Source organism: Strix uralensis, chromosome 11 (assembly GCF_047716275.1).
Source record: "Strix uralensis isolate ZFMK-TIS-50842 chromosome 11, bStrUra1, whole genome shotgun sequence".
Lineage (NCBI taxonomy): Eukaryota > Metazoa > Chordata > Aves > Strigiformes > Strigidae > Strix > Strix uralensis.
In genome coordinates this window covers 2,996,871-3,024,076 of record NC_133982.1, presented here as the reverse complement: position 1 = coordinate 3,024,076, position 27,206 = coordinate 2,996,871, and the positions used below count along the sequence as shown (strand labels likewise).

Below are 27,206 nucleotides of genomic sequence, written 5' to 3'. Positions count from 1 at the left end.
TGTTAGTAAATATTTTAAGGTTTAAGATAACACTATATTGTGTGATGCACAATAAACTAATTCTGATTTGGAGACTGGGAATTTTTATAGGCAGCAGTGGGAAAAAGTATTAAATATGGACTGTGAAGTGAGAGAGAATAATTGATAATCCATGTGGGGCCCACGGTAAACCAAAGCAGAAGGAACTTGGCATTAATAACTTTTATACTCATTTAAGGAGCATTTATGTTCCCTAAATATTGATGCAGGACAATATTAGTTGGATCCAGAATGTCACTGGGCTTCCCTGAAAGTATCAATGACTACTGTCAGGTTGGGGAGTGTCTGAAAAACTAGACTGTTCAGACACATTAACCTCCAGGAAATATAAAATGTAGTGGATTTCAAATTCTCTCAATGCTCACAGTTTTAGAAAACTTCTTGGTAGTTAGAATAAAGTTAGTGAAAAATACATTTAAAGCTTTCCCTTTCCTATGCAGGATTTAATCCACTGATATTTTACATGAAATTATGTGAATTCTATTTTAAAACTGAATTCTTCCTCTTTAGTTATAGGCACTCCTGATGGACCAGGACTTAATGTGGAATAAACTGTCTGTAAATGTGTAACATATTTCATCTCGTTGTTAATTCACATTCTTTTCATATGCTAATAGTCCCACATTGACAAACTCTTGCCCTACTGTTAGAACGATGCGACTCGCCTCTTGTGTTAGAGGTTAAGTCTAGGAAATAAGGATGTATCTCCAGGAAAAATTAGCCAAAAATGTTATTTTGGAAAAGGTATACTAATGTAGTTCTCTCTGAGGCCCAGGTTATTCAAACCAAGGTGTTTGTGGTGGAGATGTAGTGTCCTTTGAAAGACCATCTCACCACGCTGGATAAAAACACAGTACAGAGGGGAGTGTTTGTGTATACAATAAATAATTATTGTATTCAAATTTGCACTCTGGTTAGCTTTTCCATAAAGTCCTTCTAGAAGCAGATTCTCTAAACAACTTGATTTAAAAAAACCCAAACAAAACAACAGCAAAACAAAAACCCAGGCTTTAAAAAAGAATATTTTAAAAAATCAAACTTCTAATTGTGTGTACTCTTTCTAATATTTAAGAAGAAAATTTCTGCCTTGCTAATCCCGGTCTTTTATTGTATTGCATGTGTGTTTCTTGCTGCATCTGCTATGGTGCTGTGAATCCCCCTGTCCCTGGACTGGGTGTTGGGGGTAATCAGCCACAGTTATTCCCCACAGTGTTGGTATGGCCTCCTGAATATCTTATTTCCCAGGGCCAGACTGGAAATGTTCTTGTTGCTGACAAAAGGCATGGAGATCACTAAATGATATTTATGAGGTGTTGACGTGGCCATCTGGATGTGTTCTGATCTTAATTTCTTTCAATGCTTAATCTTTCTGTTTGAACCCAACAGGATTGCTTTTCCGTGGAAGGGGAGGACTTGAAGCATGACTTTGAGCGGTTACAGCTAGCCATGGAGATGGTGGGGTTTCTTCCCAAGACTCGCAGACAGTGAGTTTATTTTCCATATTAATAGCTTGAAGATTATATTATTTAATATAACCTCTGTAATCAGTGAGATAATTCACCTGACTTGAGCTAACGTGACTGTTGTGTTCTACATAACATATCAGGCTGGTGAGAAGGAGTAATTGGTGAGACACTGGGAGGAGGTTGCCCAGAGAGGTTGTGGATGCCCCATCATTGGAAATGTTCAAGAGCAGGTTGGATGGGGCTTTGAACAACTCGATCTAGTGAAAGATGTCCCTGCCCATGCCAGGGGGGTTGGACTAGGTGATATTTAAAGGTCCCCTCCCACCCAAACCATTCTATGAATAATGACACTTGACCATTCATGCAATAAAGGAGCAAACAACATTTGAAGATATAAACAAAATATGCCCGTCATTAGTATAGTTAATGATTCTCTTTGTGCAAGTGGAGCGTTGTCAGGAAGTTAGCACCTTGAAGTATTTTTCAGCCATTCATGAATAGCCATGGCTTACTCTGCATGTCATGAATTCAGATCCTGGTTTAATGAGAAATCCTGATTATTAGTCATCATATTTAATCCTTTGCATGCAATTGCCAGTTCTGTAGACTCATTTCCTAGTGGCCTTCATTCACTAATTCACTGAAAGTGCTGGTTGAAAAACTGGACCTCTCAGCTGGATTGCAATACCACCTTCCACTGACAGCAAGGAGTTATATGCTTCATATATGGGTCGTCTTCAACCAAAACCACAAAATAATTCCTCTCGTGTTGATTGTTGTCATGAAACTCTTGAGTAGGTTTGAATGAATTTGACAAATATGTTACTAAGGTTAGTAACAGGCATAGAAATACATGTACATAAAAAAATGACCTGGAAGTAAGAATGATTTTGACATCACAACTATTGTTGAAAAGCACATGGAAGAAAATGAGAAATCTTGTGCTTTTTCAAGTCAAAATGTTCAAACAATAATTTAATGAACGTCATTCTTTTCTGTCTGAAATCCTGGGGGTTTACGCGGGAATAGAAAATTACTGCTTTGTACTAATGGCACTTAAAACCCTATTCATCACCTTGGGTAAATGACTGTAACAAATCAGTTATGAAGTGAAGACTGCTTTTGCTGTATCTGTTCCACACACATGGATAAACCCAAGTATACCTACTTCTAGTATAAATATATGTCAGCGTGCTTCCTTATCTTTCAAGAATCAGGTTTCAGTGACAAGGTTTTTCTAAAGCCTGTTTAGGGTACAGTGAGGGGGTTAAACTGACAGAGTAAAGCAATCAGAAAGTCTTGAGACTGAGCAGAGTTGGATGTTACAGAAAATTTTACTGTGCAATAACTGTTCTTGGCACCCAAGTTCTTGTATTTCTCCTAGTGAATTTTGCTTGTCAAAAAATATAGTGGATTCTTCGCTACATGAGTAAATTTATTCTGCTTGGTGTTATACAGGTGTAACACGAATAAGTAACCACTTCAGCTGAGTCTAAAAAAGAAGGACATTTTAAGTATTACTATATTCTTATAAATAATTGATTATAGCAAAACATGGCGTTTCAGCTTTGTGGAAACAGTTACAGAAGAGAAACTTTTGTAATTGCATCCCTGTAATTCATGATAAGGAATCAGCATCCCTATTTTAGACATAAGAACTGGCTTGGAAGTGAAGGTGTGTTGTCCAGACAACCTGGTGACATGGCTAGGAATCAAATTTGATTTTATCCATTTTTAGCTCCCCAGAGAGTGTAGAAATAGGGACAGAGTTTATAGCTCAAGTCAGCCATGACTGGATCGTCTCAAAGAACTATTTTTTTGAAGGAGTGAGGATATAACTTAATGTCCAAATTTAAAAAAAAAAAAAAAAAAAAAGGCTGGATAAATTTACTTGACGTGTAACACCTTTTCTCTGTCTCAGCATGCTTATATATTATAAAAGCATTTATGCTTTTTTGTATAGGCTTCCTGCTTGGGACTAGATCGTAGAAGGTAATAAATATATGTGCCAGGGGACTAAGAAGGATCACCTGCATGGCTGAGTTGAGTCTCCCCCTTAATTTAGGCAATTGCATGCTAGATATTTAATCTGGATATCTAGAGTACTTGAGGATTTACTTTTTTCTTATAATATTGGGTGCCATTTTATAACCAGGGGATTGACATGTTAAATAATTTTCAAGAAAGCCATGCCAATGCAAGTTTGATACTCGACTAAGTGAAAATATTTTTTACATGAGGCAAATTGGATGCTTCATTTGAGCATCATTTCTGAGGAAACATTTGGAGATTTGGGACATAAACTGCTCTGGATTGAAAATCAGAGGAATGAGTCAAATACCAAGATAGCCCTTGGATGTTTGGGGATGTGGTTTCTTTTTTGTTAGCTTTAAGAAAAACCAACCCAGTGAAAATGAATTCTCTTCATTTTCTTCAGAATTTTCTCTCTCTTGTCGGCAATACTACATCTGGGTAATATCCGTTACAAAAAGAAGACTTACCGGGATGACTCCATCGATATTTGTAACCCTGAAATACTACCGATTGTGTCAGACCTGCTGGAGGTAAGCCTTTGCTTTCTGTCCTGTAATGTTCACACCTAATGAGCCACCTCTGGTTTATAATAGAATTTATTTCCAGTTTCACTAAAGAGTAAGTTCTTTTGTGTTACTGTTCATATGGGCTGTTCATGTTTGCCAGTGAAAAGTTATAAAGATTTTTTTTAAATGGGGTTTTTAATGTAGGGGTTTTTTTTTCCCCTATTCTTGAAGCTTCAGGTTTAATTGACCAAAAATACAGTTTATGTGATTAAAATCTGAAAGATTGCAAACCAGTTCTAGGTGGAAAGCAAACCTGCCATTCAACACAGTAGTTTCTTGAGTTGCCAGCTGTCAGCTCCCTCACCAAAGTTCCCTGATGCTCCTGAAATCTGTTCCACTATTAGTATAAGAAAGCAATTGTGAGACCATCAGCCCACTCTTCTGGTTCAGGTGGTGTCTGGAGGAGGTACAGAGCTCACTTGCTGTGTTTTGCTCTCTGTGGTTACCCCGCCAGCATTCACAAAGGTTGTATTGGAGATGCTGGAGGGTGCATCTCAGCCTTTTAGTACCTATTTATGGACCTATTATCCATGCATTTACCTAGTTCTTTTGTGAACCTGTTGATGCTGTTTGCTGTTTAAGACCCTTTACCAAAAGCACTTTGTCCTCTGAGTCACTGCTGTGCCAATATCATTTAGGAAGGGTTTGTAGGTCTCCGCCCGAGGGGCCCAGGGCCATATCCAATTCTGTAAATCAGTGAAAAAGCACTAAATAACTTCTTAGGAGAGCTGCTTTGTTAGCCCAAGCAGGTTATGAAGTTGTGGCATTACTTGTCCATGAGAAAGTCTTCATTTCAGTGAGCCAACTTATCCTGTGCTTGCCTTATCCATTCAAGGTGAGGATGTAGGTGGCCAGAAGCTCTCCTTGCTGTCTCCCTTTTGAAATGCTCTAAACCACTTGTAATTCCAAAGGATACCGAAATGTTATACTTGGAGTTGGTTAAAACAGCTATTATCTTTATTCCTTTGTACTCGCTGGATGGTGTGGAAGGTTGATTTTTGCTGATTTTATGATAGCATCAGAAAATAACTCATCGTTTTGTACACACATGATGCTCTTCCCTTTCCTTCTCTTAAATAACGGTTGGGCTATCTCACCACTTAAAGAACTCGGGTATTGGCTCTCACAGATTTTCATAGCACTTCATTAAAGCTTTAAATTTAGGGAGGGGAAGGCTTCTGTAAAATATGGGTATAAACAGCTGGATGCTCTTTGCATCTTGGCCTTGGAGACTGTAGAAATAAACAGAAGGAAAATATGAGTTTGGAGGAGAATGTTGTTGATCTTACCCTGTTAAAAACGGCCATAGTGAGAGTGCCAAGTCATTTAAGAAATAATTGTCTTTTAAAAAAGCTTTGAGTAAGAGAAGGACTTAGAGATCTGAAAAAGTTCCAGGCTTTGGGTCTTTGCCCTGGCTTTCTTCTGCAAACGAACTCTTCTGCAACATCTGCGTGCTGTACGGTATCGGGTTATTTTTTGCACATGTACATGTGAAATGATGCACCAGTTTAGCCGTATAGATCCAACAGTGGCTTAGTGCCATAGTCTGGTACAGCACAGAGCATGGATACCATGCTCACTTGCAGCTAGTGTCAACACCGTGTTAAAAAATAAAAATAAATATATATATATGCAAAGTGATAGATTTCTGTTCATCTTGGTAGTTCTTTTGCAAGCTAAATGACTGTATACAGCATAAAATGCTTGTTAATTAGGTCAGGACACTGCAGACCTCAGGTATGATCTTGTGAAAAACACTGCTGGGTTTGAGTAAGTGGTGTTGCTTGTCCTTAAAGTTGCATTTATATGGTAATTTATCCATGGAATTAGAGACATGGGTTGTTTCCAAGTGCAAACTTTCCGATAGACCCACTCCCTGATCAACCAAAAAAAAGCCAATAACCCCATTTTCAGAAAGGCTTGATTTCTTTTTCTGAAATGCTTGTTTTCTGTTTCTTTGCAGACCTGAATAGATCTTGTAATGTTTATTCAGATTTGACCAAAAGGGAGGACTAAAGGGATCAGAAGAAACATAATTACAAAGAGCATCCATTGCACTTTATTCCTTAGTTAGCTACTTACAACTCTCCAATTTAAGTGTAGTGAATTCTTCTCAGCCAGAGACCAAAAACATTGCTTGAAACATTTGACACTTTGTATTTTGTCTCATTTGGGTAATTATTTTTATTACTTTGGTTTTTTTTGTGGTCACTGAACAGTATACAGTTTTGCTTTTCATGCCATTGTTGCTGAAAATATGAATTGGCTTGAAAAAGTTATTAATCCCCTCTAGATCTTGACATTACTCTCTAAGACTGAAAAATCATCTCAGAATAAAAATAACATGAGTTGACAAATAGTTTGACTTCTCATACAGCCACTGGGTGCTTGGCAGGACAGTCTTCAGCGTAGCAAAATGATGGAAGAAGTCAGCTCTGCAGTGATCTGATACTTTGGGGGGGTGTTTTAGTTTGGGGTTTTTTCCTTAAATGGCCCGCTGGGTTTGTTCAGTCAATGATTTGACACAGAAAAGAGAAGAAAAAAAAAAAAATCCATCTGGACTTGGTGGAAAGGCTTTGAGAAGCAGGAGCTGAACTGGCCATCTCTGAGGGCAGCCGAGAAGAGGGGATGCAGAGCTCCTCCTGCAGAGCCTTTATGGGGAGGAGGGGAACTAACAGTCTGTCTGAAATGAAAAATTTATGCAAAACTTAAGGTGTTTTCCCCCTCCAAAGGAAAGTCTGGCCCAAATGATTGTGAGCTAGCTGGTTTACACTGGAGCCTCTGAGCCTCTAAGGACAACTGCGGGAATTTCCCTGCTGCAGCAGTTAATGCAACAACACCAAACAACTATCCTTCCTCTGTATAACAAGATTTGTGTCCCTATAAAATGAAGCTAATATACAGCTAAGATGCAGATCTTTTTTGAAGGAATCTGGGAGGAGATGATAAATCTGCCAATGGATTTGATTTTTCTTAGATACCAATGACCCTGTCCAATATGTCTTTGGTTTATTAAAACATGCAGACGAGCATTTGTTGAAAAAACAAACTGCAATATAGGATTTTGGCCAGACTCTGCAGACCGTTGTTTCATTTACAGTAAGACCCTGATTCCTTTTTTTTTTTTTTTTTTTTTTTCAAGAATAGACATAGCATGTGGATTATGTGAGGCTTTTGGCAGGTTTTTCATGGCCTTTGTTTAAACTTTGCTGAAATGCCGTGCTGTAGCATGATGTCAAGGCTGCCTGATGGATCGAGCAGACGTGGAGCCCTGTGCAAGCGCTGCAAATATCATGGGTCCTCTGCAGAAATCATAGAGGATTGTGTAAAACTGGGGAGAACTTTTGTGTTTCTGGGGAAAGGCCCGGAAAGGCTTATTTGTGGGCTTATTAACAAAACCTATCTATTAGGAATTAACTAGTGTCAGTTGACCCTAAGAGAGATTATTTTTTTTCCCATTAGAAGAGCAGGAGCATTTTAATTGTGTACATTTACTAATACTGGAAATGATTTCCATGGATGGAGCATTGAGTAAGGAAGGCAAGCTCTGTCTTCACTCAATGGAGCAGCTTTATATTCAGTTTTTAGGCTTAGGTAACCAGCCTCAGTGCAAATAAAGGTAAATGTAAGTTATCAAGTGTCCTAAATTAGTTTTGCCAGAGCTCTTTTTGCATTGATGGCGATAGCTTTTCAAGTTAATGTCAACCTCCATGGGAGATTTATGTGCTCAAGTTATTTTTCTACTAAAAAATGATCTTCAGCTTCCCAGAGGGATTCCACAGATGTACTCCTCATGTGATCAACATCTTGGAAAGTAATTGGGGACCAAAAGGATAATGAGGCAGCCAGTGCTTGCATCCAGTCTTCTTTTCTGGATTCATTTTCCGGATGAAGTTTTGGGGATCGCAGAATGGTTTGGGTTGGAAGGGACCTCCAAAGTTCATCTAGTCCAACCCCCCTGCAATGAGCAGGGACATTGTCATCAGATGCAAAGCTCCAAGCCAGAACTCAAAGCAGATAACTTTCTGGTTGTTTGAAAGAAGGTCTGAAGAAAAGGTTCAGATCTTTTTCAAGAAGAACTGATAGAAATCTGAATTTAGTTTCTGTTACTCCATACCAGGCAGCTTTTGAATGAGCGCTCAATCCCTTTCTCAAATATGGAAAGAGAGAAAAAAAGTGATGTTTTCTTGCACTCAGGTTGGAAATGGTTCATTTTTCTTCAGCTGCTATAACATAATACTCCAGCATTACTGGAGAAGCAATCTCCGCCTGCCTTGGCTCCAGCCCAGCCCTTGTGGGAGCCCGCTGACTGTCTGCTCCCCGCCGCACTCCACTGACATTTATAGCTGTGGCAGCGTTGCCGGTCATCCTTCACTGAGTTTTAGAGCTCTAGTCGTCCAGCCGTCTCAGCGTTGGTTTGACTCGTATGTGGCAGTGAAGTCTTAAATCTGTGTTTTGTCCCTGTAATTAAGATATAAACTCCTAAGGGCCGTGTAGCTTTTTTTTTAAGAGGAAGAGCAGGACTTGTCCTTTAGCACTGGAAAGCAAAGATCCATCAAACATAATTTAGAAGTGTAACTCCCAGGGTGCAAAATAAAGAAATAAGTTGTGTTCTCCTCTTTGCTAATCTGCTGGGATGGGTTTTGTCTCTATTTTAGTGTATCATGGTTACTGGAGGAGGAAGCATAGGATGTACGCGATGGGGAAGCTGCAAGTATCTCCATGCACCAGGTGTCCTTAGTCATCGGCATGCACTGAGTTTATCTTTAGAAAGCTCCTGTGGCTGCTCATTGGCATCAGGAGTCAGCTACCTTCAAGCTGTGACCTTAAATGAAAATTAGGATAATTTAGCTGTACCTGTGGTGTTGGCTCTCAGAGGCGATGAAGCAATCAAGACCAAGCTCCACTGGGTGGTAATTGCCGGCAGAGACCCAGGGAGATGCAGGGATTACGTTCCTGTCCTTGCCAAGTATGTTTTTGTATGAGAAGATGATTTGATGCAGTCCCTCTGGGTCAGTTGGCAGCAGGTCTGGAGATGAAGGATGCACATCTGCAGGTCTCATCCAGCGGGAGAGCAGATGGAGAAGCAAACCAGGGTGAACATTAGATGGAGATGCTGACGGATGGCATGGGTAGTTGTTTAAACTATTTACAATCCCTGTGTTTGCTGACAAATCTGGGATTTGGAAGCATTTAGGTTGTTTAGGAATATTACATTGGGCTGTTTTGATTAGTAACCATCTGATACCCCTCTGCCTTGTTGCCTTTGATAATTAAAAAAAGCCAGCATGCTGGCTGCAGGTTTGCAGCATCCCTGAAGCGGGGTAAAGTTCGGTGTATAACTCACTTTTGCTCCAAGCTGTGCAACTGGGTGTGAGCAACTGATGGTCCCGCAGTCACAAGCTTCTGGAAAAGTGTCTGCGTTTTGCCTGCAGAGCTGAAATTTAAAAAAAAATCACCATTTGGCTGAATGTAGAGGAATAGAAACCAAATGTCGAAACTTGCTGTGGATTTATTTCCGGGTGAACCAGAAGAATTTTTTTTCCCCCCCTCTTGATTTTGAAAGGTAAAACCAGGTCATAGGAACTGGGGTCTCTAGAGTATCACTGAGAACTAATGAACAAACCTCAAGGTGTTGATGTTTGATTTCTAGTGACGTAGACCTTGCTGGTAGGTGATGGTCATATACAGGTGACTTGATGGTTTCTGCTTTCCGTGTCACAGCAACAAGTTCTAGTCAGTGGTTGTTGCAGGAAAAGTCAGTTATATAAAAATGCACTGAAGTTTATCAGGGAGACTCCCATGATGGTAGAAAGTAGTGTGTTGTACAGAACAACACCATGATGATGGTTAGGGACGTTTCTTAAGTTCCACTGGCTTGTTTGCATTGCTCTTCGTACTAATTACTGGATTAAACCCATAAGTCAAAGCACATAAACCATGAAGTTTCTTATCATCCGTTCAAATTGTAAATAGTTTACCTGGGATAAAGATACGGTCTTGGATGGCTTCAGAAATGTGGATTTGGTGCTTTTAGTCTTCATCAGAGATGTTCTGAGCATGTCTGGTGTCTGCATGGAGTCCTTCAGTTAGGGTAAGCAGACTGTATAGGTTTCAGTGCGGCTTCTCAAGCAACAACATCTCTGTATCAATCTGTAGCTACTAAGCCTGGGCTCAAAGATTTTCACACAGACTAAAAATTTCTTTTTTTGACACAAATTTAGCAAAGAGCAGTCAACAACTTAAAGTATTTAGGTCTAACTTATATATAAGCCTATCACCATCTATTCTGGCAGAGAGGTCACGCTTCTGAATTTCTCCAGGGGATATCAAAATAAGAGGGACTTGAAACTGCTCACAAAAGAGGCTTTCTCACAACAATTCCTGGCAAGTACTGCTTTATTTGTCAGCACTGTTTGCCTAGTTGCCAAAGTGTCTTGTGTTTACACAATTGATTTTTTTTCTGCAAACTGGTTTCTGTTACAGCTGATTAGAGATTGTCACCTTGCAGAGAACTGGCATCTTTAGGGAGTAAATACCAGGTGTGAATAGCAGAGTAAATACCAGGTGCTTAAAAGGTTTCTTTCTCCTTCTAATTCTTCCCCACCCTGAAAAACACCAAAAAACCCTTCCACTTGGATATATCTTAAACTGATGACACAGTTTTTCTTATTTGTAATTTGTCTGATGTCATCTTGACAACACTAGAAAGTTGACTTATTTTGCCAACAAAACGTGTGAGAGGGAGGAGCTGCACTGGGAACGAAGGAAACCAATGGGAAATTGCTAGAAATGTGATGACTAAATGCGGAAAATCAGGTTCCCTTGAATACCGTGGTGTCTGATTTCTGATGCTGAATTTATGTGCTGAGTTGTCTCCTCCCAATGTTAGCTTGCTCTTGGGCATTGAATATTAACTCTGCAGGGGCTGGCAAAAGTGGTTTAGATTTCTTTAAAATTCCATATAAAAATTTTAAATTTACCAAAATGTTTACACTTGTAAGTTTTAATTAAAAAAATATAGTTCTAGAATAATCATTAACATCAAGATTTTTGTTTTAGGTGAAAGAAGAGATGCTGTTTGAGGCCCTTGTTACCAGAAAGACGGTGACAGTAGGAGAGAAGCTGATCTTACCGTACAAACTAGCAGAGGTCTGTACACGATACTTATTGTTAAAAGAGCAACTCTTGGGATGGTTTTCAGTTCTTTGATATGTACACTCAGCTCTGATAGAGCTTCTTTCAGTTTTTATGTAAAAACAGTGTAGGAGAAGCTAATCTAATCTGTATGACTTTACTTTCTACACGGTTTCGGGAAAGCAGGTTTGCACTTTATTCTGTGACAGTCTTTAACTGTTTTCATGACTTACGGTTGTTTAAGTGTTCTCCAAAGCAGAATTGTGCATTGCTGAGTGTATATGATACACGTAGTAGTCTTCATATGTCGTTCCTTAAACTGTAGCACTGATTCATCCCACAGTGGAGTGGTGAACTAAGACTTCCAGAAAATTTTTGGTGGGGTCCGAAGTGCCTATGTTAGTCATGGTTCTTGTGTGGTAGGAGCTGGAGATCCTCTGCAGGAGATTCTTCTTCTCTTTTCTTCAGAACTTTCGCAACCTGGGTCCTTGCGTGATGCTTTGGAGCATTCACAACTCCATCAGCTGCTCTCAAACATGAGTGTAGCCGCCACCGCTACTGACTGTGGGGCTGACACTGCATGATGTGTTTAACTTCTCTATTATGGTCTGTCTTAAGATTACCATGTCAGCAAACGTGGGTTTTTTTCTAAGTATATGGTTTCCAGGAATTTTGAACTATATTCTGCGGCCGGTAAACAGAAGCACCTCTGTTTTCTTCTTATATTCTCCAAAGTATGTAAGCTCTATTCTGCTGGCTGTTTCTTCATCTAGTGTTCTTGTATCACCTTCCAGTTTAAGAATGTTGAGCATGGCACTGCCCCCCACTTGGTCCCTCAGTTACCCCTGGTTGTATGAGAGTTTGCAATATCTTGAGTAAAGTCTCTGAGAGCAGTCTGTGTTGCAAAAAAATAAGCACATGATGTGTTGTCATTAAGTCAGCTTTCAATTTCAATTCCTTTTTTTTCAAACAAACAAACAAAAAATCTTTTCTCCCCTTTTGAGATTGTGTGTTTAAGCTTGGTAACTGTTACTGAGCTTTAATCTTTAGAAGTTAAGTGTTGCCTTTGTGCAAGGCTTGAATTTCCGCTAACAAAGGGCACACAAATGCTCTTACTGTGTCTTTGTGATGGACACATAATGGATGTGGTATTTGTACTTTTTTCCTGTGTCTTAGGCACAGACTTAAGCAGTAGCTAGACAAGTTTAAAACATAACTATAATCACCCTTCTACTGGAGGTTACTTCCCAACAGCTGTGATGATGGAACAACGTGCAGCAATGTGCCTTCAACCAGCTTGCTGCAAAACTTGGCAGGTTGAAGTGTTTCTTCTAATATTTTAACCTGGGCCACCAGGTTTTGTATTGAAACAGCTTGAAACAGTTTTGCCTAGATGCTTCTTCTGTTGAGATCAGTAAAATGGCTGAGCATGAGTTTCTCAAGTGCTTTCCAAAATGTTTTTGGTGGTGTCTCTGTTCACGAACCTGAAATATTCCCTTACAAAGGTTTGTCACCGATATGTAGTACAAGAAATGAAAGATCAGGGTGTGGTGATTGCGGGGGAAGACAAAGGAGCACGAGGCTCTGGTGGGAAGGTTGATGTAATCTCCATGACGAAATCATTTTGTAAGAAGCTGTGAATTGTGTTAAGACAGGCACCACCTGTGCTTTTTATTCACTGTCCTTACAAGCATCCTGATTACCAAATTTTATCAGACAATGACTTCTCTCTGGTAGCAAGTTCACTACCGATTTGCTCATGCTTGGCATACTAGAGCAGAATTTGGGGTGCTCTAACTGGAACCTCACCATGATAAGAGGTCTTGTGGTCTTCCTCTGGCTTGAGGAATAGGAGAGGTGACTTGGATTCAGATCCATCTGAATTGGGAAGAAAGAGTGGGATTCATTTGACATTTTGGGACTTTACAAAGAATACTGGTGTCTGATAATCCCACTCATGACTAATTGGACTGTTGGCACTGTTGGGAACCAATGAGCTGGTTATTCTTCTGTGTTTTACAAAAGAGCATTATAAGTGGCTCAAACGGATGGAGTGATTGAGGTTTTGAGGATTTTCAGACATGACTGTCCCACCACAACTCCTATAACTCATAGGCAGCTGCCTTTCCTGATAGAGGATGTATGTAGCAGCCACTTTATTCTTCAGATGCTGAAATGCTTGGTGTTTTTTGCATAGCTTGTTTGATACACTTAAAGTTTCAGAGGAGTTTGTCTGGAAAAGACTGTACTGCAGTGGCTCTCAAAGGATTGTAAAAATGTCATTTTTAGCATGTGCTTGCTTTTCTATACCATCAAGAAGAGCAGCTTGGATCTACCAAGTGCCTTCCAAGACTTTGAACAATATCATATAGGCAGCCTGCACAGTGTAGCAGTTATTAAAAGAAGAGCAAAAACTCGGCAAAAGAAGGAATTCTAAGAAATTTTGCTTGGTTCTGAAACCTGTTGTCTCAACTGTGAGTAGAAATAGTAAATGATTAGGCTCTATGGGTGCAGTGGGAGTAAGTAGCATTGGGCTTCTACTTCCAGCATCACTGCTGAGATGGCTCAGGATAGCAGGAGAGTGTGTTGTTGAGGAGATTGTGTGTCTCCTGATGGCTCTGTGGATGAGGCACTTACAGACCTGGGTTTCTTGGTTGTCTTCTAACCTCTTTTTGAATTTGGGGTTATTAGTGAGGAGTTAGAAGTATGGAGCTTTAATTTGAAATAGACATTCTTATGTAAAAAACTTTGAGATCTTACATTTGGGATGGGTTCTTGAGCTTTGATGAGGTTTCTACGTGCATCTACTCCATCTACTAAAGAGACACATATTGTATTTAGTACGGGTGGTTGGACTTGCCTGTAGGGGTTCAGGCGTTGTTTCACTTTCTGTGCTCTGCACAGGGGCTGATGGTTGCTGATCCCTTTCATCAAACAGTGTTGAAATTTATGTGGATGACAACTCGATGCAGAAATACTTTCCATAAAATGGCTAATGCTGATGTGATCATTCTGTGATCACAGCCTGGCTCCTATGAGATCTGTAACCTCAGGGCCCTGCCTGTCACCCCCCTTAATAGTCTTGAATGGGCAGAGGAGATGCAGGTGGCCTGGAGTAATCTTTTCCTTCAGAGGTTTGGAGGCATCAGAGCTGAGATTGGACTTTATTATAGCATTTTCCTGAGCTGTAGCCCCACAAGCACATGGAGAGGATGCCTTTGTTGGATTTGCAGTGATGCCGCATTCCTCTCTGTCTGCATGCTTGCTCACTGCATTGTTGTTGTACGCTGATTAGAAACACTGTCCTGTGGTTTGGGGCTTTTTTTTTTTTTTTTTTTTTTTTGGAGCATTTGGCAACTCCTCGTTTGAAACATCCTCCTTCATGACAGTTATAAATTTATATCAGACCCTCTTCCTGGATTAGTTCTGTTCATCTCTGCAGTAATTTATGTAAAACTAGACGTTTTATTCTGGTACATTTTGATGCTTGGATAAAAGGTACTGCAAAATGTCCTTGTGGGGACAACTTGCAGACAGACATCCCAGCAACCTGAAGCCTACGGTGTTGAAGGAGATAGCTGCAATTAGCAACATCTCCTCTCTGTTTATTCATGTTGTACTTCTTTACTTCAGACTTCTCTTGATGGCTTTGCCCCCATGAATCACGTGCCATTTTTAAGTTAGGCAGAAATGGTGGCTTTGTCAGCTCTGTGTTTCTTTTAATAAGTCAAGACTTTTTGAGTCTTGCCTGCATACAACTGTTCTGCTGGATGGCCTTGGAGGATCTAAATCATTTCATGGGTTAAAATGTGATTTAATGGGTTAAAATGTTATGCTGAAGTCCAGCAAGAAGGTAGGACTCCAGCAAAGCAAAAGCACTGCCTCCTGTGTACCAGCAGTTGCCAGTGCCACCATCTTCAGCTGAGCAAGTTCTTCCCAGAACATACAGATTTCATTTTACTTTATTTCACCCAGGAAGGGTACAAGATGTGTGATAGCAGCACCTGCTCAAGCAGAGCCGTAGCCAAGAACAGACAAACTGTTGTGAACTGAGCTGCCATTTCAAGGTGTGATCTGTTGTTTCTTGGTGTGTAGTCAGTGCCGGTCCTCAGGGCGTTACAAGGGTTATGGAATGAGCATCTGGTTCTCAAGAAGACCCTGCAAAGTGTAATGTGCCATCAGGTTTTTTTTGATTGTTCAGCAAATCATGGTTTATTTTTAAGAGGTTGTGTCTGACCACGGTATTAACATTTGAGTATGGCCCCATGTCGCTGGAGCTACTGGTATTTCTGAAATTAAGGAGAGGCAGTCAAGGAGAGGCCTGGTTTTGAAGGTAAAAATCAACACTGCTTTGTAGTTGCAACCTCTTCTTGCTGCGACACCGATGGCAAACATGGGCTTGATTGTAGACCCCACGCGTCTGCAGCCCTGCGGCGAGACCTGCGTATCCGCTCTCGGTCTGCATCTCCAGTGCTTGTCAAAATTTAAATGAGCAAGGACACCACATCCATAAATAATGCTTATATTTACCTCTGGCAGCTGCCTCTTATCTTCAGAGCCACGCTGGCTTGTCTGCCGCAGAGCTGCCTCCTGGAACCATTCATTTTTCCTTTTATAGTAGCTGGATGGTATTTTAATGCAGTGTTTGAAACGACTGCATAATTTGCTCTAGTGCTAAGGTTTAGAAGCTTTATGCTCTGCATAAACTTAGAAAAAAGGCTGCACAGACATGAAAGGCTGCACTTGTGTTCAGAGGTCTTGGTTAGTTGTCCAAAACAGCTGCCAATGTCTTTATCAGGAGCGAGATGGTGTATTAATGGAGCTAGCAGCAGTTAATGGATTTCCAGAGAAATCCCAGTGTATCCGTGCAGGGTGAGGGCAGTATTTGGTAACAGCAAGCCTGCCAATTCCACTTCATTTAACAAATAAAATGCAGTGGTTATGACCCTTTGAAAAGAGAAGATTTGACTATGGGAGCAAGAGAGCCATCAGTGGTGACTGGGATGATTAGAGTATTTTGATTCAGGTCTGTCTTGAACATTGGGCATCTCTCTGGAGCCACAGTATTCTTCTTCCTAAGGAGGTAAAACATAGCAGTCACACGTGAAATATGGAAAAATGGGATTTTAATGGTAGCAGAATAATAACTCATGCTGAGAGTTGCTGTTGTCTTTCCCCAAGTGCCCCTCAGCTCCAGACTCTGGGCATTTTTTTCATATATTATTACGTGCATTTTTGCAGTCCTCCTACTGAGGTAGGAAAGTTTCATAAGCCACAATTCAGGTATTTAAAAGAAAAAAAACAGGCGCACTAAAGATGAAGCGGCTTGTCTGATGTTTGTTAGGAAACATGCAGCCAATGCAGGAGTAGAGGACTTTAATCAAATCTTTGTGGGGAACTTGGGGGTTGTTAAAAATCTTTCTCTTGATCCTGCTTGTAATCTGAGCATCATCTCAAGCATAATCTGTGCAAGGAACTGCCCTTCTGGGCCACGTCTGTCTTCCTGCTTCTATCTAAATAATTCAAAGAATTCAGGTTTTTTCCATCTCAGTCTGCTGCAAGGCTTCAAGGCCATTAGTTTATGCCTTGACTACTACAGTCATATACCTCTCTCAAATCCATTCAACATCTTAACTGGTGATTCTCACTCCCCCTTTCCACCTCACTGGAGACAAGTGTTGTTTCTGAGCGACTCAACCATCCCCAACTTGTTTCCATCCCATTTGTTCTGCTTATCAGGCTGGTGTCTGTCACCTGGTTCTCTGTTTTTCACCAGTCTCTGCATTTTTTTTCTGTGTTCTTTATCAGATGAAGAAATCGTTATCAAAGTAAATACTCTGTTAGTGTATCCTCTTTTACATCGCTCCAGAAAACTGATTTTTCCATGATGCTTTTAATTCATTTAGTTCTGTTGGTATTTCTCAAGTGAATAACTTTGCAAAAAGACTTTGTTTTAACAGACCTTTCTAATTTTCAGCCATTAGTGACCAAGGACGTTTTATCCCTAAGGGTTAGTTAATGAATTAATTCACACTTTCAGAAGAAGTCTGATGTGAAATTGCCCAACAGAAGGGAAATAAAAGATGTGAGACAACTTCTTGGGCAACAAGTGACCTGATTCTTCCCTTCTTTAATTTTGGAAAGCTGTTAGGAGCTGGTTGTTTGATGTGATGAGTGTCACCATAAATATGTCTTGTATTTAACATAATGTGTATTCATAATTGTAAGTGGAAAATGGCTACCTTAAAAACCAGAGGGACTGAAAGGGACTGACTTGTATGTCCAGGAAGGTCCCTGCAAGCAGATGTTGTGGAGCACAAAAAAAAGGTATGCTGTTTCCTGCCCCTATGGCACTCTTCTGTATTGTCACAGCAAGACCTGACATACAAACATTTGGGGTTTTTTTTAAGTCCCTCTGCACTGCCCTAAGTGTCCCTAGTTCTTGGGGTCTGCTAAAACTCTACGTAATGCCGAGACATTTTGAAAAATTTTTTTTGCAAGTTTTTATAGGCTATGATCTGCCGTCACATCTGTGCTTACATGGCTATTTGCTGTTTAGCAAATGAGTGTTACATACAGATAGTTACGTGGCTGGGGAAGGACACCATCAAACTGTTCTGTGATGGTGTGCAGAGCACCCAAACTACAACTGAATCTGTGAAATGCTTTTTATTCTGCATAAATATGTATAGCGATAGGTCCATGTGAAATCAGCTAGTGATTACTTAGAGAAGCGCTTATGCAGTTCAGGTCAGATTTGCTAACCAAAATATTAATTCTCTTGAAAATCCACTATGTGCAGAAAAAAAGCAGAGGGTAATAATCATTCAACCGTGTTTTCAGTGTGACAATAAAGCAAGAGAAGACAGTCCGGGTTTTCTGTCTGCCTTTGCCGAGGGCTGTGCAGCCCTGCTCTGTCCTTGTATTGTCTCACATGTTCGTCATCCCTGGGTCTGTGCTGACTCAATTAGGTAACCTAGAGAAAGTCCTTGGAGTGGAAGGAGAGCTGAGTTTGTGTCCTTTTGCTAAGTTCAGTAGAAGTCTAGTAAACACCAGTGTTGTGCTGGGTGGAGAAAGGGGGAGAGGAGGGAATCTTTGCCCAGGAGCGATGGGGCAGGCACTTCTCTTCCTTCTGATGGCATGAAGCCATTAGATTTTTTTTTTTTTTTTTCATGTCATAGAGTATCACTTCACCCTGATCTTCTTTACCTGAGATGAATTTCTTGCTGATGAATACAAGACACTTGGCCTGTTCATGAATAATCATCACAAGATGGTTATTTCAGACGATAAACTGCATGGTGTTTGTGGCCTAAGCTTGGGGAGGGCATTTAATTTTCAGCATGGTAACAGTTAATTGGCAGAGACACAAGATAGAGCAGACCTTAATGCAGAGCAGACCTTAATGAGGGGAAAAAAGTATTTCATTACAGCAAAGAGCTGAGCGATGTTTCATTAGCTTATGTACTAGCAGTGGTACTGTCTAATGCCTTTTTCAGACCATTATAAAGAGAAAAGGAATGGAGTTCCAGGGCCAAATGGCATAACGTTCCCTAAGATGTTAAAAAAAAAAAAAAAAAAAAAGGCAACCAACAAAAAACCAACAACAAAAAAAAAAGACAAAGGAAAAGATCATAGTTACAACTAATCATGAGCATTTGACAGACTGAAAATATTAGAGGAGAAAAAGTGGGAAGGAGACAAAATAATTAATTGTGTGAAGAAAGTAGAATGAAAATTCTCAGTCCTGAAGTATGAGGACAGGGACACTTAATGGAATAGAAAGTAGCAAAACTGCTGGAAGCACCTACTTATACCAAACCCCATTAGCTTAGGAGACTCATTGTCACCACAGGTTATTAGCATCAGGAGCTTAGCAGGATTCCTTTGAAGACCTAGTACGTTGATGAGTGTATTCAGAATTAACAGAAAAACATTAATAGAATAAAACTCAAACCTCACAAAGCTTTTAAGAGTGAAGCAAGCGTCTCTGCTTCAGGACATGAGAGCAATCTGTCAGTGTAGGACTTCAAAAGAAGCTTTTTCATGGGATTAGGTTTCTCATTTTTCTCTTCAAAATGCAAGGAACAGCTGTGTGTGGCGACAGAATACGGATTAGATGAGACTAGTGGTTTTATCAGACTGGTGTCCTGCGTGTGTGTATTCACGGGATGCAGCATCCTTCCTTTATTAGGAAGACCAAGTCCACTGACATTGGGTCTTTTTTTTAACCTTTTTTCATGTTTTTTTCACATTGTGATATGATTATACACCCTAACGTTCCCACGAAGCACTTCATGGGAGAAGATGCTGCAATCTGGCTGAACGGAGCTCGTGTCTAGGAGGATCTCCCAAACCTGCAGAAATTCATGGTTGACAACATACATCTGAACCCAGCGCTTACGCGTAAAAGCTGGTTTGGTCACCCTTGTGCTCTGTGCCACATGGAAATTCTTGTGTGTTAGCTGTGTTCATGCTACTCACTTGGCACTAATGTCTGGAAAAAAGGAGGAACACATTCAGATTTCAAGATTTCTGAGCAAAGTCCAAAATAAGAACCTTAAGAAGGAAAATGCTGATTTTGCATGGACTGCTCTGCCTGTAGCCAACCTCCCCACTCCAGCTGCCCTTTCTGTCATCAAATCCATTCTTGACTCTTTAAAGGCTTCTTTTAATTACTTCTGCTTACTGAAAAGATGCTTTAATTTCACAGAGTCCCTTTTGTCACTTACATTAGGCTAGGCTCATGTGGAAAATCTTATAGGAACGGAAACGAACCATTCCTGGGTTAGCAAGTCAGCTCTTCCCATGGGGGGTATAATTTTGGTACAGTTGCTTAGAATATGAGATTTTTCTATATAATCCCAATCTGAATAAATTTAGATTTATTTCTTCTCAGCCTAAGGCTGTTTATCAATGCTTGGTGGAGGAGGAGATGTAGAAGCTCCATGGCTGGACAGGGTCTGTTGCACAGACTTTCCCTCTGCAGCTGTAGCAGCTGAGGTGTGATGAGAAATAATTTCTCTTTGAGGAAGCTTGCCAAGAAAAAAAAGCCTATAGTGAAGGTGATGATATACTGGCAGAAGAAGATTTTCTACGATAGTGTTTTCTGCTTGAGAAGGGCCAACAGAAAGCCAGGATTTGGTTTATAAAAGCTCAAGTGCTATTTTTAGCAATGCACTGGACTTCATGGTAGAAATGCTGGTACGCTGTGCCTGTAAAGTGGTGAGCAAATTTCCCTAAACGTAGCCTACAAGTTCCTCCTCAGGTCAGATCACACATCTACTTCCTGTGCCACTATTAATTCAGTTATATACCAGTTTCACTGTGAAAACACAGACTGAATGGGATCTCAGTCCATGTTTTTGATAGGACAGACTCTGGATGAACATAAGTGGAGAAAAACACTTTTTTCTTTGAAAAAGGTGTTTGAAACCTTTGCCATCAGTGGAACCCTTCCAATTTGGCTCTGGTGACTCTGTTCTTCTGCAGCTCTTTATGGTGGGCTCATGATTGCTCTATGTGAGCACCTTTCAGTAGAGCTGCTCCATGCGTCTCTTCCCTCATCCTTTCCTCCATGGGAAGAAGCGAGAACCACAGGCTTGTTTTCTGGAAGAGTTTTATTTCAGGAAGAGAGGGTGGTTTGGTTTTTGGTTTTTTTTCTTTCCTCCTGATTTGTTGCAGATGACGTTTTCTAACCACGCTGTCCAAATCAGAAGGGTGAAGTCTTTTTAGGAAGATGATGACTCCACAGTTGAGACTTTCAGAAAATCGCTAACAAGAGTTTTGTTGGTTTAGTTTGGTTTTGACTGTAACCTGGGTGCTTTTTCTGAAAAGCCTGTCCACAGCATATCACAGATATTCTGCTACAATATGACAATATTATAGACAGGGACTTGCAAAACGTCTCTAAAAATAATTAGCAAGCAGGCTGTGATGGGGATGACAGGTCTCCCATCTGTCCTCTTCCAAGTCCTGCCTACCACCAGCTGAGATACAATAGGAGGGTCCTTGACACCCACAGAAAGCATTCTCATTTTAGATTTTTCCACTTTGTTTTCCCCATTTTCATCCATCTAACGATAGGAGGATAAGTAAGGAAAGGGCAGGCTGCAGGAGCATGCTGACACTTGCCATGATATTCCTCGAGAGTTTGTTAGCACAGGAACAGCATGAACTGTTTCAGTGGGAATGTATGTGAGATAGGGAGCAGTGTAGGGATGAAGACGTTAACCCATGATGAAATTAGTGCAATATTAAAATATTTTTCATGATATTTTAAAAAACAGTTAATGATTAACGGTTTCTTATTTCCTAGAGTAAGCTAGTAGCTCTGAAGGACTGCCTTGTCAACCTGATGAGGTATTGACGCAGGAAGATTGTCTCACTGGGCAAACCCATTGATTTGACTTCTTCCATTGTGGTTGGGATTTTTTGGGAAGGGTGTTGGCATGGTTTGGGAGAACCCCTAAAAATACCTCTGAGTAATGTAGACTGACAGGTTGGAGATGGATCTTTGTCCAAGGAAGGTGATTGTGAAGGTATTGGGAAATTGGTCCAAGGAAAGTGGTCATGGAAGGTGCAGTAAAACTGGTACTAGAGAAGGGAGAGCACAAGAAGAATTTACAAAATCAAGTTGTTTGATAGGTAAAGTTGGAAACTAGTACCAAAAAAGAATTTCTGAATCTAAGAACTTTATAACTGATTTTGTGAAAAAATTATGCAATGCCTTCTTGTTTCAGTGTTGTATTGGAGAATGATTCAGTATTGTATTGTAATGACATTCCAGTCTATTTTTTCTCATTGTGAAATCCACCCAGAAGTCCTGGAAAACATCATTGACACTTGCATCTCTTGGATAAAATCCATTGGCAGGACACCCCGCTGCCTCCCGCTCAAGAGTGATAGTAGAAGGTTTCTGCCGGGACATGGCAGCCGGCCGGGAAGGCAGGACCCAGCAGTTGGGGTAGTGCAAGGCTTAGAGGTGTTTGGGTTTGTTGGTTTTTTTAAGTATATAGTTTGTAGGTACATTTATAGAAATAAAACATGAAATTGAGCCTTTGCAGGAAAGTTTATAGCATTTTTAAATGAACTTTTCCTTTTTTTTTTTTTTTTTTGTGTAGTTAGATTCTTGCATTTTTCACTTGTCTTCTTCCAATGATGCTTTCAAAGATATTTTTCCTCCTCCTTAATCACACATAAAAATAATAAAAAAATCCTTTTGCAGGCTGGAGTCAGCACAATGCATTAACGATTTGAGTTCTCTTAGGAAAAACAAACACCAGAATGGCAGGATTTTAATATGATGCTAAGATAAAATACGAGTATGGAAAATTACATCATACTTATCCAGCCCGAGTATGATATAATACTCCTTGATGCCAAGATAGGGATTAAGCTAGAGTCTGATATCCTTCAAGAGTACTTTCCTCTGGGTGTTAAGCCTCTGTTTAAAAAAAACAAAAAAAAAAGCTAAGCCTGCCTGTCTCAACCTATGTCCCGTGACCCAAAGGGGAACCACAAAAGCTACTTAATCTATCTCCTGCCGCAGGACACGGCTGTGAATGTAAACCAGACGCACGATGTATTTGGTCATAAATAGAAAGTGAGCAGAACAGCAGGAAACCATAATTCTCTGTGCGCACACACGTGTGACTTGGGACCCACTGAATAGGCTGAACCTCATGTGAGATAAGAGTGAGACGCTAAAACCTGCATTTGGACAAAAAGAGGAGTTTAGACCTTGCCTAATTTCAGCCATTTATAGTTTTTCAGCTCTTTTTTTCAAATCCAGAAATGTTCTCCCAGCTTTGGTTGTGAGCCGTAGAGAGGGTGCAGTGTGCTGGCAGGTTTTGTATGCAGTGCTACTATACTTCAGCACCATCCTCCTTGTTTTCTGCTCCTTTGCTAATTTAGTTCTGCTTCACAGCTACACGTCTCTCCCTCCCTTAGATGTTACTCCATCTCAGAACAGGAGTTGCAGACCCAGCAAGCCATCCCTCAACTACAAACCCAAGCTGAAGCCACCTTGCATGTGGGGTTTTTTTCAGCCTTCACGGAGCAGTAACGGTATCAGAGATAAAAATTGGATTTTAATAGTATTTTAGTAGCTACTTCCCTGATGCTAGCACTGTTATTAGGCACCCCTAAGCCCTACAGAAGTATATTTTGAGTCTGTTTTATTTACTCATGTAATTCACGATTGCTGCAGAGATACCACCACCAAGATGCCTACATGTGCTGTTCTCTATTGACTGCATGTCCAAGACTTAGTGAGAACAGAGGATTGCCTTCTATTCCTGTTCATTAGGCCCCTTTATGAGATACAAATCAAGTGTATTAGGAGACCTTGAATTGCTCTTGGTTTTGCTTGTTCTAATCTCAGATAAATCCCATTCCTGGTAGTGGGGTAGCTCTTCACCCTGGCTAAGCATTGCTATTATTTTTTTTTTTTTAAGAAAAAGAGATAAATGTGGATTTCTTTAGAATAGAAACTGATTTATTTCATCTTTTACTCGTGCATGGAGTGTAATTTTGTTGAATAGATACTTTGAGTCAAATGAGAAAACAAGTACATTTCCCCCCCCCGCCCCCTTCCTTTGAAAATTATATATATCGCTCAAACCCGCAGAAGTGATTGAAGGAGGAAGGCATCATCAGAAAATGTTAGGTGAATGCCATGGGCAAAATTCAGTAGGTATTAAAATGGGGTTTTTCCTCTGAGTCATCTTGGAATAAGACATTTGTGTTACAGTAAGTACAAATGTAACCATGAAGCCAAATTTCACCTTAAACAATAAATGGGGGGGAAATGGGAATGGCTGATAAGGATTATAAAACATCAAACGATAACAAAAATCAAATCCTGTGTATGATAATAGCTCACTAAATTATTTTCTTGGTAGGATATCAACGGGTTCCTGGGATTTAGTGCCAAATCCCTGTGAGCAGAAATGCCAATTGTTTCACTGGGTAATGCACTGAAAATGTATTCCACGTATTAAAAGAAAAACAAACAAACAAAGCCCCCATAGAGCCACTAAAAATATGTATGCAGATTTGATTTTTGGAGGGATTTCCTGAAGAGGAAGAATCCTAGTGGTGCTTTTTTTTTTTCCCCTGAATATTTCATTGGAAGCACCTTTCATCCTTCTATAGAAATTATAGGAAGTCTATCAAAGGCCCTAAGGGAGAAGGGGATATTTCCTTTCTTCCTGTGTTCATATCTTATTTCCTGAAGAGAAGAGGAATCTCTGTTTCTATTATACACAAGCAGAAAATGTAAAGTATTTTGTGGTGCCTGGCTTCACTTAAATAACTTTACTCCTGTCTTCATGTTTTATGTCAAGTCTTGCAAACTTCACACTCAGAAAGAAATGTTACTTGTCGTCCTGGAATTACTCTAATTGTTTTGTGTAAGTATTTGTTGATACAGGTCTGAAAGGAGAGTGTGCATTGCTTGTTTTCTTCCTAGAGGGCAGGAAACACCCGCGCACGTGTGTGTTTATGTACGTGTTACGGAAGAGCTGTTGGGTCACTAGGAGAGGAAAAATCCATAGGTAGTTTCTATGACTGTATCAGGATCATTCCTGTTTTAAGAAATAAATTTTTGGAGACTATTGCAGGTTCTTATTGGGAAGTTTACAAGGAGAGCTGCTTGTAAATATTTTTGAGGGGATGGGTGGGAATTTTGTATTTGTAGGGAACACAGGCACTGGAAATGGGTTTGTGCAGTGGGACTGAATAATGTTGTTGATGTCAATCATGAGATAAACACAGACGTGGTCTCTAGGGGAAAATGCTAAAAACCTGGAGAAAGAAAGGACTATGACCAACAAGGCAAGAAGTTGTCTTCGAGGCTACCAACAAGGCAACAAGTCATCGTTGTCTTCCGACAAGTCTTCTCTTCTAGATCCAACGAATTTTCCAGAATTGTGCCTGAGAAATGTCATTTAAACATCCCGTTTTCAAGTAGTCAGAGCTTTTAGAAAATCTGGAGTGTGTGCACTGACCTTGCTCCCACGTCTACATTATCCCCTGGTGAAAAATTGGGATTTAACAGCGTTATGTTGACCAAAAATTGTTGCAGGTGTAATAAAATCATGTTGACCGACTGAATCGTTCAGCGTGTCTTTATGGATGTTTCATAGATTTGCATAATGCTGAAGAAATGGGATAAGGGTTGCACGCTGTCACAGTTAATAAACTCTACTGGGTTTTAACCCTCATTAGGGCTTTAATTCTATTTGGTGCTTACGTTTACTCTCCAGTTCTACTTTTTAAGTCTACTTCTCATTAACTGAGTCTGTACTTAGGAACTGGGGTCCAAAAACTCAGCTCTGGGTGCATGCACCCTTCAAAAACTGCATTTTTTACAATAGTGACCCAAAATAGATTGCTGCCTTCCAATATACACGCGTTAAAGGGCTTTTTTGCTGTTCAAAATGGTCTTTGGGTTTTCCTGCCTCACTTTTCTAGAGAGGAGCACGTGGTGCCTCCTACGCTCAGGAGGTGGGAGCGATGGAGTGATGCTCAGTATCCCTCCTGAGCAAACTCAGTGGCTGTTAAAATGTAATATTTATTGCTTTTTTGTTGAACTGGTCATAAGAGCTGCCAGTACCCAAATATCCATCACCCAGCCTTTCTGTTCTGTTTGCCCAGGATCAGTCTATCTCGTCCTTTGCATTAGTGGTGAGGGAAGATGGACAGACCTCTCAAGGAGCCAAGAGGTTTAAAGTCTTTAGAGATCTGTAGCTGTCTCTTAAATTCCCACTTGGAAATAATTTCTCACCCGGAATTAAACAGTGCATCAATATAGTGCTCTTCCTAAGTCATAACAGAAGGCATGAGCTCTGCTTTGCTTTGCTACTGTCTTCTAATTTTCTAAGTGTCTGTGTTGAGTGATGCAACACACAGAAACGGGTATTTATTTTATGCAGGCTTTTTTTAAACAAAATGTTGGTGGAAGTGTTTATGCTGGTTACAAGAGCCCTTCATGCTATGTTTTTGTTTGGGTCAAAATCGTTTAAAGTTGAATGTCAGAGGCTGGTTGCTGTTCCAAATACGGTCTATGGTTGGTTTGGTTTGGATGGAGCAATTGGGGAGAGGATCTGGCTTTTGCATTTCAGTATCCCTCTGGATCTCACTGGAGTTAATGGGGTCCACACTCCAGAAAATGCTTGTCTTGGCTGTGGAAGTGTTTGATGAAAACCACATAGCTTCCAGCAGCATCTTGATGGTTTTCTCTTCAGCAGGGTCTGGTTGTCTTCTGCTACCTGGGATGTGCAATCACTGGGATATTGCTGCAATTATGCACAATAAACTGATGCTCTTTGCCTTTCAAAGCCCTTTAGCATTGTTTCTACCCACCCTCTATCCCCAGGCTTTATTTATTCTCCTTTAGTCTGAAAAACTTGTAAGTATTTGAGGGTTTTTTGGTAGAATTGAACTGTTGTTCTTGCACATATATTAACAATAATCAACAATATAAACACTGAATCCAATAAGGATTGCAGGCTTCACGCTGGGGAACTTCTTATCCCAGCAGATCCTGCAAAAATGGGCAACTGCCAGCAGGGCAGATTCAGGGTCTGCAGGGCTTCAGGGTCTGCAGCCACACTGGAGGGGAAGGAGGTGGAGTCAGCAGAATGAAGACCTGTCTGGTGGGACATGGGCAGCTCTTCTCCATGCGCCTTGCAAAGTCGTTTGGTTTTACAAGGAGATGAGAGTCCAAAAGCAGGGCAGAGCTTGGTGTGTCTTCTCTACTAGGCTGTGTCAAGAAGATGAAATCAAGAGCTGTGTTTGGTAAGGGTACCTGAACCTCAGCCTTCACTGAGCACCAAACCCATCCAGCAATGTAAATAAAAAGTGGACTGAGCTCAGCTCAGTTGTGAGAGACCAGCCTGTGCTCAATTCAAGATGTTTTTTGGGGGTAGAAGGTTCCCCATTAGATGACACACTGGTA

At 40.5% G+C, this 27,206-nt stretch overlaps 1 protein-coding gene across 9 annotated transcripts in view; it reads left to right on the top strand.

Annotated features, from left to right (window-relative positions):
- The window catches only part of MYO9A (myosin IXA), a 190,100-nt gene that overhangs the window by 78,451 nt on the left and 84,443 nt on the right, over positions 1 to 27,206 (top strand). For all 9 annotated transcript variants that reach the window (XM_074880273.1, XM_074880274.1, XM_074880276.1 and 6 more), the window contains 3 exons: positions 1,426 to 1,523; positions 3,943 to 4,069; positions 11,168 to 11,257. In XM_074880273.1, the coding sequence (XP_074736374.1) occupies positions 1,426 to 1,523; positions 3,943 to 4,069; positions 11,168 to 11,257 (315 nt within the window). The remainder of the gene's footprint in view (positions 1 to 1,425; positions 1,524 to 3,942; positions 4,070 to 11,167; positions 11,258 to 27,206) is intronic.